Source organism: Cenococcum geophilum (genome assembly GCF_001692895.1).
Source record: "Cenococcum geophilum 1.58 unplaced genomic scaffold K441scaffold_5, whole genome shotgun sequence".
In the NCBI taxonomy this organism is placed as follows: Eukaryota; Fungi; Ascomycota; class Dothideomycetes; order Gloniales; family Gloniaceae; genus Cenococcum; species Cenococcum geophilum.
Window position 1 is genome coordinate 3,896,330 of NW_027137563.1, and position 15,673 is coordinate 3,912,002.

General features: G+C 34.5%; 2 protein-coding genes across 2 annotated transcripts; both read right to left on the minus strand.

Annotated features, from left to right (window-relative positions):
• Positions 1–14,278: 14,278 nt before the first annotated feature.
• K441DRAFT_541223 (uncharacterized protein) lies at positions 14,279–14,464 on the minus strand (the record flags this gene model as incomplete). Its single annotated transcript, XM_067642634.1, has 1 exon — positions 14,279–14,464. A coding segment is annotated over one exon (186 nt), but the record flags the coding sequence as incomplete, so codon positions are not given.
• A 96-nt stretch (positions 14,465–14,560) lies between these two features.
• Positions 14,561–14,716, minus strand: K441DRAFT_541472 (uncharacterized protein; the record flags this gene model as incomplete). The annotated part of the gene is made up of 1 exon (XM_067642650.1): positions 14,561–14,716. A coding segment is annotated over one exon (156 nt), but the record flags the coding sequence as incomplete, so codon positions are not given.
• Positions 14,717–15,673: the final 957 nt, after the last annotated feature.

The following is a 15,673-nucleotide window of genomic DNA, read 5'->3' on the forward strand; positions in this document are numbered from 1 at the left end:
AGAAGATCTCTATATGTAGCTAGATAAAAAAGTTATCTAAGACCACCTAATTATAGAGAAGGCTATAACGCATATTAAAGGAGCCTTAATTATAACGTTAAAGAATCTAGAGGAATAATTAAAGGACTAGAGAAGCGAGAGGCGCATCTTAGTACCTATAAATAAAGTTATAACGTTTAGATTAATATAATAAAGGTTTAAACTTAAAGATAAAGATAAGTTAAGAGTTAACCTAAAGCACCTAGTACACTACACGCTATTATGGATTGTATGCGTGGATAATATATACGAAATTTATAAGAATCCAAAGAAAAAGAATTAGAAATACCCTATAAGGATATACTGGATAATAAATAAGCAATAGTATAGGAATGCTAAATATATATCTAGATGGCATTTAGTAGAGATCCAAGAGGAAGGAGATTTAATACTTTAGCTAAGAAGATTCCTTACGGAAGAATGCTTAGATGGATAATAGTGGTGGGAATATCTAGAGAATACGTGTCTATAGTATATTGAAGATAAAAAGCGAACTAGGTATTGGCTAAAGAATAAGCTAAGTATAATAGGATTAAGCAGCTAATAGTTAGGAAAAGTAGAGGCCTATAGAACTAGAGGGAGCTAGTAGTAAAGCCTTAAACCCTTAAAGGAATTTAAGGACGACACCTAAATTTATAAGTTAAATAGTAAGATTAGTAGTTTAAAGCGCTAATAGATAGTGGAGTAATACGGAACTATATCTTACTAGTAGCAGTTAGGAGAATAGGATTACCTTATAGACAGAAGGAGCAACTTTACCTATTAGTAACAATTTTAGGAGATTTAATAGCCTACGGAGGAGGGATTATTAATCTTAAAATAGGACCTATTTAGATAACCATTAAAGGGAGACGAATTAAGATGTCTTTTAATATCCTACCATTAGGACAAGATAAGGTAGTATTAGGTATACCTTAGTTATAGAAATACAATCTAAAGATTAATTAGATTATAGGTTAGGTTAATATTAGGAATACTTAACGTTATAAAATGCAACAGTAAACCAAGTTGGTATAGTACTAAGTTAGAGCGATATATAAAGGGACTAAGTAAGGCTTAAGTTATATACCAAAAAGATACTATAAGTATGGCAAGAAACTATAGAGCCTAGAAAGTAAAAAGTTGGTAGATTATATAGTATAGGACTATAAGATAGAGTTAGAACTAGAAATAAGTCTAAGATTCTTTCTAACCTATAAGCTTACTTAAGAAGAGGTAAGCGCACTTAAAGATTTTGTCTAGGAAAACTTATAAAAGGGATATATTAGACTATTATAGTTATTAGTGGGATATCTAGTACTATTCGTACCAAAGAAAAATAGAAAGCTTAGGTTATGTATTAACTATAAGTAGTTAAATAGCATTACTTAGAAGGATAGGTATCCTTTACCCTTAATTAGCAAAATCTAGGATTGGATAGGCAACGCGTAAATCTTTATAAAGATAGATCTAAGATAGGCGTACCATTAGATTAGAATTAAGGAGGGCGATAAATAAAAGGCAGCTTTTAGATTAAGAGAAGGGCTATACAAACTATTAGTTATATAATTTAGATTAATAAATATACCCACAATATTTCAGAAAAGGATTAATAGTGTATTAGGAGAACACCTTAATAAATTTGTTATAGTATACCTTAATAATATCATTATCTACTTAATAACTAAGGAAGAATACGAGGAATACGTTAAATAGGTTTTAAAGAGACTATAAGAAGAACAGATGCTAGTAGTAATTAAGAAATGCAAGTTCTTTATAAGGAAGACCGATTTTATTAAATTTATTATTAAACTAGGTTATATTAGTATAGACCCAAAGAAGATCAAAGCTATAGTAAGTTAGCAAGAACTAGAGAATATAACGCAGTTAAGGTTATTCTTAGGGTTTTGTAACTACTACAGAAGGTTTATAACATAGTGGTTAAAGAATATTAAACTATTTACTAGGCTTATAAAGAAAGAGGAACTATAGGCATAGGGAGATAAATAAAAGAAGTTGTTTAAAGAACTTAAGGAGTTATTTACCTAGGAGCCAATCCTTAAGATCTATTAACTAGGACTAGATACGGTTGTAGAAACAAATATATTAAACTACGCACTAGGAGCATATTTGCTATAGAAGTATAAGGACGCATAGTATCCAGTAGTATACTATAGTAGAAAGATAACACTACTAGAGTTAAACTATAACGTCTATAACAAGGAGTTATTAGGTATAGTTATAGTACTTAGGGAATAGAGAGCATTCTTATAAGGCGTAAAGAAACCATTTATAGTTAAAACGGATTATAAGAACCTAATAGGGTTCCTAACAATAAAAGAACTTAATTAAAGATAAGTTAGATAGGCAGAGATACTTATAAAATACTATTTTAAGATTTAGTATACTAAGGGAACTAAAAATGCAAAAGTAGATACACTTAGTAAACAGGCTAAACTATAGAATAACGAGAAGCTATTAGGAGCAATACTACGCAAAAATAAGAACGGATTAATTAGATATAATTACCCTAAACTAGTAGCAACTTAAGAGGATAACAAACTAGGAAAAGTCTATAAGACACTAGAAAGCTTTTAGGTATAAAGAATTCTAAAAATATAACTAGAAGATCTATAGGCGGATATATATAAGAATTAAGAAGCGAAGTATATCCTAAAAAGCATAGCAGAGTATTTTATAGAAGATTTCTATAAGGGAATAACTTAAGGACATAATAGAGCAATAGGCTTAGTGTTAAGACTTTAAAAAGAATATATTATTAACAGAATCTAAAATATCGCGAGAAAAGTAATAAAGGAGTGTCTAGATTACTAAAAGAATAAACTAACGAGGTATAAGCTATATAGAGGGCTATAACCTATTAAAATACCAGAAAGACTATAGGAGGTTATATTATAGGACTTTATTATAAAGTTACTAAAGTTAAGAGATCCTATTACCAGATAAGATTATAACGCAATCTTAGTAATAGTAGACAAGCTTATAAAGTGGGGATACTTTATAGCATATACAGAAGAAATCTCAGTAGAAGATGTCGCTAGAATCTATATTAAAGAAGTATTTATAAGATATAGAGTACTAAGTAAGATTATATTGGATAAAGATTTAAGATTTATAGTAGTATTCTAGGAGGTATTTTTAGCGGAGTAAGGAGTTTAAGCAGTAACTTCTACCATATATTATCTATAGATAGACGGTTAAACAGAAAGATTAAATTAGACGCTAAAGCAGTATCTAAGGCATTATATTAATTATATACAAAATAATTAGGTATTGCTATTACTAGTTATATAGTTTATATATAATGCAACACTATAGGAAGGAATAGGTATATTACTATTTAAGGCAAATTATGGATATAAGCTAAGAACATTATTATTACTATAATAAGCGAAAAAAATAAGTAGTATAGCTAAAGAAAGAGTAAAGACGTTAATAAATCTTTATGTAGAACTTATAGAATTAGTAAAGAAAGTATAAAAGAGAATAAAAAAGTACTATAATGTTAAGAGATTTAAGGGACTAGATCTTAAGGAGGGAGATAAAGTGTAGCTACTATACAAAATTTTTAAGAGTTAACAACTAAGTAAGAAGTTAGACTATGTTAGACTAGGACCTTTCAAAATTATTTAAAGAATTTTACCAGTTACGTTTAAGTTAAACCTACTAGCTAGGATAAAGATCTATACTATATAGCACATTATAATACTAGAGCTAGTATACGGAAATATTAAGCTATTAACCTATAAAGTAGATATGTATAGAGGATAGGAAGAAGACGAATAGTAAGTTTTAAAGATCGTTAGCTATAAGGATATTAACAATAAAATATAGTATAAGGTTAAGTAGATAGGCTATACTAAGACTACCTAGGAACTACTAGAGAATTTAAAGAATGCTATAGGAAAGGTATAGGAGTATTAAAAGAGATTAGGTTAGGCAGTATTAATAAAAAAGGATTACTAAAAAATAAATCACCTAAGGGGGACCTAAGAAGAGTAGTTGTCGAACTACTTAGATCTATTTCCTCCTTAGTTAAAAGAGAATCCGTTTTTTTATTACTAAGTTCCTACAAACCTTATTTTATAAGTTTTTACTCCTTAGAACAAACCTTTTTATAAACCTTCTTAAGACGGAGTAACTAAGCAGACGCCGTAATATGGGCTTTAAGAGCCTTCTGCTCTATATCCTAAGAACGTTCTAACTTAGTAAGGGCTTAAGATAGTTTACTATCTAGCCGTATAGTAGTAGATTGAATATAAGACCCTAAGATAAATTAGTTAAGAAACTACACGACTATTAAAAGTAATAGGTTGCGTATATTTAGTATTAGAGATAAAGCGAACGTTATAGGACGAACGAATATTTACTTTAGTGCACTCTAAATAAGAGAATAGTTATTGCGAAGATGGACTTGCTAATATAATATAGACTAACCCCTCTTTTAAATAATAAGAATATAGAGATAGTATAATCTCACTAAGAGATAATATCGCAGCAATAGTGCGAGTATAGCGTTGCGCCTATAAAGAGGAAGGAGCCTTAGGTATAATAAGCAACGATATTAACTAAATTAATTAGATGGACATTATACCTCTAGTAAACGACTTAAAGATATTTAGAATCTTTAAGAATAAAGATAAAAAGGAGGGAGATAGTGTTATGGACGCTTTAAGTATAATATTATAACTACTTAGAGAGGAGTCGGAAGAAGCTAGTTGGTTAATTTAGGCACGGTCTAAAATGGAGCCGGTAGAGCTATATAATAAGGAATAGTAACCGAGGTTATATAACGTTGTACGCAGTATACGCAGTATATAAAGGGAACGTACGTATAATATATATAACACGTACCTTACGTATAAAGGGGATTTCTTAGAAGTACGGTTGTGTATTTAAAGGACTATAGTCCCTACCTAGATAGTTCTCTCCTTTGTAGTGAATCTTAGAATATAATTAGAGTTAATCTGTTAGGTAACTACTCCACTAGTTATTATTACGTTATTGACTTCTTGTTTACCTATATACCTAGCCTATTAACAAGTCCACCGTAGTTCCTGCTATAAGGCTTCGTTATAATTAACGCTATAGATAGTAGCAATATTAATCCGGCAATACTGCTAATTCTCCTTATATACTATTATATGTATATCTAACAGCTCTAAAAGCGGTAAAAAGGTAAAATGGATAGGGGGGTTAAAATTTAAAAAATTATATTTCGTAGTTAAGCTATTTAAAAGTTAGGAAACTAAGATAAATACCGTATTCTCTACTTACCTTTAAGCTAGTATATAATTTTCTAATTAGGAAAAGTCGTTTATAAGTAATTACTATTGCCTCCGTATAAAATCCTCTTATTATACCTCTTTAGTCTTACTTATATATAACTAAAATTGTTCTATATTAAACCCACGTTTAAATATAAGCCCTAAAAGCTTCTTAACTCGGGAGATTGCTATATAGGTTAGCCTAGCTATTTTATCCTTTTCCTTAATATCTAGAACTACCTGGTTAAGTATTAGGCCCTAGCTTTTATATATAGTAAAAGCAAAAGCTAGAGTAATTAGAAATTAACGCCGTAAGTAAAAGCCTTTTATACCCTCCTATTTACGAAGCATGGAAAATATAGGGATGACTTTCTTACTATCCTGCCGAGTAAATAGGGCAGGTCCGTTATACCTATCTACTGTAATTAGTAGTAACTGAGGCTAATCCTTTTTAATATCCGCGTATCCCTTCTATATAACATCTTTAACTATACTAGTAGTACCGTTTATTAAGCCTAGTTTAACCCAGATATTATATATTAGTATTAATTTTGCGCTAATATATAGGGCTAGATTCTCTAAAGTATCGCACTAATTAGGAGTAACTTTCCGCGCACCTACACCAGTGTTAACTAACTTAATAGCCACTACTAGCTGTAAAAGGTCGTAAAGCTAAATAGTGTTATACTTACCTATAGTAGCGCGTATGCTATATAGCCGAATTGCGTTATTAAAGCCTACAACCTTATTGGTAGATAGGCCCTGCTTATACCTAGTTAAAAGAAGCTTCTAGGTTAAATTACTTATAGAATTACTACGTAGCTCTATAAGGGCAGTCCTAAATATAAAGCTCTTAGTATTATTACCGCCCTACTACATAACTTAATTTAGGACGGCTGTTTGGTTAATTGCCTTATAGGCTCCCTTTCTATAACTAGCGAGCTTTAATAGCCTAGCGGGTAGATTACTATATAAGGCCGCCTAACCTATAGGGGGAAGCTAATAGAAATTGCCTACTAGCAAGGTATTTAAGCCTTTAAAGTAGTTATTATTACGCGTAGGGTAGATCTAATGGAGGCGGCAATTAATCTAGGCCAGATATACTTACCCAATTATAGATTTCTCGTTAAGGATAAAATAGTAAATATCCTTAAAAGCTTACTGTAGAGGCATAAGACTAGCAGTAGGTAATTCCTTAAAGGGGCGATTCACCGGTAGCCTTAATAGATCGTATGTAGTCCTACCATTAATATTAAAGGCAGCTACCCTAGTAGGGGCTGCTTAAGCCAATGGCGACGGCTTACTATTAGCCCTTGCTATAGTATAGAGTATAGTAGAGAGAATAGCAATAAGATATAATTTGCCGGTTCCTGCCTCTTTATTAACATTAATCCGTAGTAGGGGGGGGGGGGGCTAAGGCCCACTTGGATCTGCCTATAGTAATTAACCACGGCGTTATAAATATAACGCTGGCCTGGTTGTAAGTAAGACGGAGTTGCTATTTAGGATAGGCGGCTCTACGGTAGAGGCTATAATCGTACTTCCTACTAATAAGTCCTCTTATTAAGCTACGGGTATATACCCTAATATATACCCTAATTATAGTTACAATTAAGCTCCCTATCACCAAGCCTATCAGAATCCTTAATCTTAACTCCGTTAGTATTTTAAACGCGGGTATGTAGAGCCTTAAAGGACTAATATAGCTCTAAGTCGTCTGCGAAATCGCCCTTAAACTTATTAATATAATTAGCAGTTTTATAAGCTTTATCTAATTTCTGGTTATAGTAGTTAAGTAGGTGCTAATAAGAGTTAATATAAGCCTGATAGAAAGCCACATAATTAGGGGCCCTAAATCTATTAATATAAGTAGCCACTTCCTTATACTCCCTCCATGGATAATAAAGGATAAGCTTTATACAGCAGAACTTAGGATACTGCGGATAAAAAAGATCGCCTTTATGTCGCGGAAAGTATAATATAACTCAAGGCTTTACTCTTAGCCGACGCTTATAAGTAGAGTAATTAAAATAGAGTCGGAAATTAAAGAAAGTGACATCCTCTACCCCATCTAGGCGGCGCTTATATTTCTTATAGTTAGATAGTCCGCACCCTCCTAGTTGGCCATCCTTAAGCTTATATATAGCGCTTTAATCGTCCTCATAGTAGTAGTTTAAAGTTATTATATTCCTAGAGCCTTTATAAAGGGGAATATTAAAAAGTAGATAGAATACCTCCTATACTAACTAATCGCGTTTAGTAATAAGCTTATTTATAAACTTAGCTACTACTAAACTAAAGGCATAAAGGCTGTTAACGTATAGCTATACTAATTAGAGTAGCTCCTAGTAGGAAGTTAACTTCTTCTCTTCCTTACTACAATATTTGCCTATATAGTTAACTATTACTAATATACTTATAGCGGGTAATATATTAATATTCGCCATCCACGCCAATATTATGGCTGCATTATAACTATTAAGAAGCTTATTATTACGCTGTAAATAGAACGTCTAGTAATATAGATTTTAATCCTTTAATANAGCNGCCTTATTATNNANANANNNTAGAAANTAGAAGCGGCACTCCTTTACTCCAGTAGAGCCTTTCTTTAATCTTAAGCAGTAAGATTCGGTGCAATTATAATACTGTTAAAATCGATTAAGGCAGGCAGTAAGAAGCTTACTAGTATTAACCCGTTCTTTATAGCTAAGAGCAGAAGAATATTAAAGATTAAAAGGCCTAAATTAATTAGGATTTATTATAGATATAAAAGTAGCCTAATACTTAACAAAAGCCGCCCTTAATACACTAGCTAACGGATCTAGCTCTAGGGCTATTAAACTCTATAAGAAGCTATATATATAGCCGCTACCTTACACTTACCACTTATATTGAGACTAACAGTTAGTACTATTAAATAGACCTATAAGCACGTGCTTTCTAAACAGATTAAAGCGGCAATATAGCTAGTAAGCAGCAATATATAGGTTATTGTTAAGATTCTAAGAAGTAATCCGGTAGCGCTAAGCCTTATTAGCAGCCTTATATTCGTTAAATTGAGGTATATAAGAGTATAGATTATACCAATATAGATTAATAGCGCTAAGTATAAAGAATAGAGACCCGCTTTTAATATTTTTAGTATAAGCTGTAAGCTTATTTCTCTTCTACTTCTAGTAAGGCCTAGTACCCTTAAGCTTTCATGCATACTATATAATCTTATTTAGAACCTAGTTACCCCTATTACTATTTATAAGATTACTAAGCTTATCTAAAGATAGACTATTCTTATTTAATCGGCCGTAAAGGAAGCGGGTAGCGTTAAGGGCTTACTCTCTTATAATCCGATTAAACATACAGTAGCGAAATTGTCACGGCACTGACCTGACACGTTGTTATGATTCAGTGTTGTTATGACACGAGCACGGACCTGACCCCTGAGCGACGTGTATATATACCACCTCACCTCCTACATAGATCCTCACACGACATCGTTTGTCAATGATATACAGTCACCTCGTACATCGTACCTTGACAGTCCGCACGTACTGTGACAGTATGTCGTGTCATCTTATACGCCCCCGGTAGGGCTTTATTTCCACCGTTCCAAAGCTCCGTTCTAAAGCTACGACCCTACCCCGGGCGGGATTCTTACCCTCATTCTACGACAATCTCTGTATGTTAAATCCATTCGAACCGGTCTCCTCTTTAAGTTTCTAAGCTGGCAGCAGGGAGACACCCTGCGGGCTATAGTTTCTCTTCTCAGTCTGAGTTTCCTAGGCTGGCAGCAGGGAGACACCCTACGGGCTATGGTTTCTCTATCTTAGTCTCCGAGTCTCCGTATCTAGCCATGCTACTACTTCACGTCCAAGTTTCCAAGCCGGCTGCAGGGAGACACCCTGCGGGCTATATTCCTTGTGTCTTAATTACAGTGTAAGACTATAGGTTACGATCTCGTCCCCGTCTCCGTCTCCGTCTTCAAATTCGCACAGATAGTACTTCAAGTTTACCGCGACAAGAATCTACGTTTTAACCTCGATCTCCGCACCCCGAGCCTTTCGAGTCTACGCAATAACCTCGATCTCCGTAACCCCTAAGCCTTTCAAGTCTACGCCTTAACCTCGATCTCCATAACCCCCGAGCCTTTCGAGTCTACGCCTTAACCTTAATCTCCGTAACCGAGCCTTTCGAGTGTCAATATCCGCAAAATTACGCCCCGCGGTTACAATTTTTTTCGTCTCCTCTATTTTACCCCTTCGCCTTCGGCTTTATTTAGTACTCGAGACGAGCACTAGCGGAGAGCGATGTAGTAGGGATATAGGTAGGAGGGTCCGAGGACTGTAAGGACGAGGACCTTTAAGGACTAGAAGGACGAGAACCTTTAAGGACTGGAAGGATAAGGATATGTGGTCTACTTCTGTATTTTTACTGCCGTTACTTGGCTCACAGGAGCTCGCCTTATTGGGAGGGATGTACTGTCACGGCACTAACCTAACACGTTGTTATGATTCAGTGTTGTTATGACACGAGCACGGACCTGACCCCTGAGCGACGTGTATATATACCACCTCACCTCCTACATAGATCCTCACACAACATCGTTTGTCAATGATATACAGTCACCTCGTACATCGTACCTTGACAGTCCGCACGTACTGTGACAGAAATAAAGGGTAGCGGCCAAACTAACTGTCCTAATACTTAAGCATATACTTAGCGTACGCAGCTAGGGTAACCGTACGGCTTCGTAGTATATTAAAATCTGCTTTACTATAAGGAAATAAGGTAGGAAAGGCGCTGCGTATAATAAAACTAGCTAATCGCTTAGAGAGAGGTGTCTGTCGCATAGTAGGAACCTCTAGGCCCGCTTATAGGTCTTATTAGTATTAAACCTCGCAACCTAAAAGCTCTAATTTATTAAGGTTAGGTACTAGATTAGGAACTAAAGTATCTAGTATATTATTATCGAATTCGCTGTCTAGTATATTACTACTAAGCTTAGTAAGTAGAGAATTAATAGCAGGAGGATATTATATAGGAGTAACAGGGTAAGCCATTAGGCTACTAGAATTAGACTCTAACTTATTAATATAAGGTAGCTAATCTAATATAAAGCCATTTTTAGGTAAGCTAGTAAGCCGGGTGCTATATATTTTAACATTGCGATAATTAGAATAATTAACCTTTAAAAAGTAAAGCTACCGTGCTATAGTAGAGCGCCTTATAGTATACCATTTAGTAAACCGCTAACTTAGGTATTTACTACCCTCTACTACTATAGGCCTTACGACCAGTATATTAAGTTTAGTAGGTAGCCGTAGTAGCTACCTTTAAGTCTTTAGTGTGTTCTAGCCAAAATAGCAAACATGGCCAGTATAGCAATATTGCTAGCGTCGTACACGCACGACTTGCAGATGAACGTATACGCGCGCAATTAGAAGCTCCTCTACTGTGGTAAGTATAGGTAGGAAGCCAGGAACAGGCCCTAGATTAAGCCCATTACTTTCACTAAATAAGGGAAAAAAGGTTAGATTCTTAAGGGCGTCCTTAATACAGGCTTTATATACACCTATATTATTACCCTCCGTAGCTAGGCCCATTTAGAACTACTACTCCCTATAATAACTACACGTCTCTATACATTTAGCCTATAGTATACTCTTAAACTTCTTAATTTACTCCTAATCAACAGCCGAAATAGGTAGTAGTGTAGCTATAGTTAGAGCTTGCCGCAAGGGAGCTTGCCGCAAGGAAGGTAGTATTAAAGGTAGAGTAGGTGTTAACGGTAGGGTAGGTATCGGCGATAGGGTAGGTATTAGCGGTAGAGTAGGTATAGGAGCCAGCCCCAGCAAGGATGTATTTAGGCCATCTCTTTTACTATATAGAGCTTTATCTATAGTATATAGCGGAGGAGTAGGCAAGTAAGCTTCACCCCACCAATTAAGAATGCGATACTCCCGTTATATTACCCTAATTATCTTTCGCCGTTAAGCAATTTTAGGGGTATCTTAACTATTCTAGCTGCGAGGCAGGAAGGCGTTCTCGGTATCATTTTTAGGTAGAGTAGTTCGCTAGCACCTTATAGGACAATTCTTAGTAATAGAACCTAACTCTGTAAGAGCTCCCCGCTTATATTTAGAGGCCTAGAAAGGTAAGTAAAAGTAGAAGTAATATATAGGGAAAACGCGCCTTTAACCGATATAACTGGCACAGCTTTAAAATCTTTTTTAAAAGGCCGTCTTTAACAAAGTTAAGGCGGGGCTTATAGATATAACACTTGCTGCACTTAATTATAGTAAGATCTGCCATATCTATAAGAGATATAGTAGTATAATAGAAGTGTTAATAAAAAGGAAGGCGTAATACTAGAATATTTTGACGTTTATAATATTTTAATATTCGTTACGTGGATTCTGCCATAACTTATTATACGCACTTTTTTCTAACTAATTAGAAGCTAGCTCTCTAACTAATTATAAGTAAGCTTGGCGGGGTTTAAAATCCAGAACCTAAAAGTAATAAACCACTTATAAACTTGGGTCAATAATATACTATATAGGGTAGATCTTTATTTTTACTAGTAAGTTAAGTCTATATATAACTTCTAAAATCTTAACTATAATTTTAAATAGTTCTAGTTTAATATAATCTAACTTCTTACTTAGTTATTAACTTGTAAATTTTTTATATAATAGCTATATATAATAAAGCCTTATAGTAAGAACTACGGTAAACTTATTAATAGGCTAGGTATATAGATAAATAAGAAGTTAATAACGTAATAATAACTAGTAGAGTAGTTGCCTAATAGATTAACTTTAATTATATTTTAAGATTTACTATAAAGAAGAGAACTATCTAGGTAGGGACTATAGTCCTTTAAATATATAATATTGCGCCTAAGAAATGTACTAAGTATATTAGTACGTTAGTATATTACATTCCTACATTTCTATATTTTTATATTTTAAACTTATAACGTAACTAACTACGTAACTTAGCTACCCCTTATCCTATAGTTTAACTAGTTTTAGTACCTTCCGTACTTTCTCTACTAGTCCGTTTATATCTCTTCTTAGTAGTCTTACTACTACTAATATAAGGTCTATAATACTATCCCCCTCCTCTTTATTATTATCCTTAAAGATATCTCCTATCTTTAAGTCGTTTATTAAAGGTATAGCATTCCTATCTTTAATTTAATAACCTTTATTATTTTTAATACCTTTTATTAGATCCTTTATATCTAATTATTATAATCAGCTAGTAATATTTATTCTTTCCCTTAGTAAAGTTATGCCGTCCTGTTCTTATTATATAAAGAAGAAGTTAGTATATATCGCGATTATAGCTCTATTTAGTTGCTAACCTTCTTTATATACTAAGTATACGCAAGTAAATATACGATTATCCTGTAATATTTAATCCGTCTTTAACGCTAAATATATATGTTTTATTAATCTTTATAACCGTCTAGTTCTTTATTTAATTTATCTTAGGGTTTTATATATTAGTAGTAGCCAAAAAAACTAAAGAATAAACTAGCTAATGTTATGGCTTATATAAATGCCTCTAAACCAAAGCTTATAGAATGCTGTATTACGAAGATACTAAGCTAAAAAGAAGGAAAAGGGGTCGCTAGGACCAATATAAATATATATATAAGGTAAGCCGCCAAGGCGCTAGCTTTAGGCGGGCCAATTATAGGTCGGTAAAATATGGCAGAATTTGGCAGGTAACGTATAGTAGCGCCGTTACATCACCCCCCTCTTTAAAAGAAAGCCTACCCTTAGGCTTAGTTAGAAATAGGGTAATACTAGGCTTATAAAAGTAGGATTATAAAATATAAGATAAGAAGATAAAGGGGATATAAGTATATCCAGACTAAGTACAAAGGGCGATTGTGGGCTAAGTGGAAGCACTAGGCTAGAAAGAGTAGCCGCTAAAAAGTCTTAGTACGGATTTAACCAATTAGATAACTTTAACCGGCAGTTAAAGTTCCTAAATATCTGAAATTTTATAGTACTAGCAGAAAACAGTAGAATATAGCAGAATTTGGCAGACAGCTGTATTAGGGCTTTAGGGCGTTTTTGTCCCTATATTCTTCCGGTAACTTATCGTCTTTATTATACTAGCATTCCATTTATTTATTTAGGTACTTTAGGGGTTTAGGTGTATTAGGGTATTAGTTATAGAATTCTTTAAGCTTTTAGGGATAGCCTATATAGTAAAGCCGCGTTATACCGTTCAGCTCGGTAGTAGGGGGTTTAAACGTTATGCTGTATGGAAACGTTATATTGCGAGCTCACTTATTAATCACTGTAAGGGGCTAAATTAACTCTTCTCTCTATCTATAACTACTTAAAGAAGCTCATAATAGTCGTCTATCTTACCTACGCAGCTTAACGGCCTCGAATTACTCTCTCTGCCTTTATAAGAGCTGTAATTAGAATCTTATTACTATCCTCTTACTGCCCCTTATAGAGCTTTAGGCGCTCTAGTGCATCTAAAGCCTTATTAAGCTTAATAACTTGTGGCTTAACCTCCTTATCGCTTTCTTTATCATCTGGCGCGTTATATAAAGCGACAATTAAGGCCTTAGGCTCTATTAAAGCGTCCTCCCTATCTATATTAATAAAGTTACTAATAGGAATCAATTGCCTGATTTGCCCTGCCTAGCTAAGCTGCTATAAATACACCTCTAATTCGGCCTTAAGCTAAGGCTCGCTGTACCCGCTTGGCGTACCCTAGGGGCCCTTACGGGGTCTAAAGATTGTTAAATATGTGAAGCAATTTATTACGGTTTAAGGGCTAATTTTATGCCATGCTGCGATAGCCCACTAAACGGCCCTAAGTACGTTTATTATTTTAAAGGGGTTCCTATCTTATTCTACCTAATCTACTATATAGGATAGCCAGTAGCGGCGGTAATAAGCTTTAAAGGTTCGAATTATACCCTAATCTAGAGGCTAATAGAGAGAGGTAACGTTTTTAAGTAGGAATTTAACCCTAGTATTAAGTAAGCTGGCGCGCTCCAATATTGTAAGCATACCCCTAGTATGGCCAGGAGCGGAATTAATAAGTAGGAGGACCTTCCTGCCGCCTATTAAGCCGTTAAACCACTTAATATAATTAAGGAATATTAACGCCGTTATCTAGGCCTTCTTATTAAACCTCCAGGCGAAGTTAAGGCCCTTAAGGTTGCTACGCTACGTGCTAAAATATTAAGGATTATTTGCTCTTCTAATGATCTATAGGGATATAATATAGCTGCCGTCTAAGTTGCTGCAGTGGACGGTTATAATACGCTCCTTTTGCTTTTTAGTGCCTAATTGCCCTATAGTTACAAGTCCTATATCTAGCGTGGCCTTATAAAAAAGCCCTACCTTATCCATATTATAGACGTCTTAATTTAGGTACGCATCTATAACAACTCTAAGCTCCTATATGCGTTCCTTAGCGCCCTCTATATCTGCTAACCTAGCCTCACCGTATAGTTTCCGTCTTAATATTTAATTCCTCTTTTTAAAGTTATTAACCCAACCGCTTAAGAAGCTAGGCTGTTATTAACCCTAATAACACGCCATTATATTCTAAAGCTTTATTGCTATAGCCTAAATAAGGTCGCCGGTAACAAGTATATTAGCGGCCTATATCCGCTGTTACTATTTAAATAGCGCTTCTTTAAGCTTAGAATTGTTAGGAACTCTACACCTCTTAAAGCCCTCTTAGCCGCGTTAAAGGACTAGTAAATTAAGGTACTTATATTTAGGCTTTAAGGAGTCTAATATAATAGACTGTTAAATAGGGCGTTAAAATTAATTGGTAAAAAAGCGAGTAGTGTCTCTCTAAGGTTTTCTAGAGTTCTTACGGCAGTATATCCGGATCTGCTGCCTTTTACGCTTTAAAACACTATGGCGGCGGAGGCACTTAGGGTCGTCCTTAGGCTTCGCCATTGTATAGGGCAAGAGGGGTGTTAAATTAATAAATATTAATGGCTGCGGTGCTGGTTTGTAGGCTTAAGAGTAAGGGGTTAATGCTTCTAAAAATAGGGGTTTCAACACCATAATAGCTCGCGCTATACCGTTTTTGTATAAGAGAGCTTTAAACGTAACGGCGTATTAAATTTAAACGTAAGCCTTATAAACCTCATAGTAAAATCAACTGTTTATAGCTATTGACCGTTATACCATAGAGGAACGGTATACCAAGATAACGGTATAACGCGGCTTTACTGTAAAGTTCTACACAGGGTACTAAGTTAGGTTAGGATTGTAGCCCTTTTATTAGACACGGTATTTTAGCATTCCCTATACTATCTTATAGGCCAGTATTTTATTAACCTCCTATTCATTATCACCGTT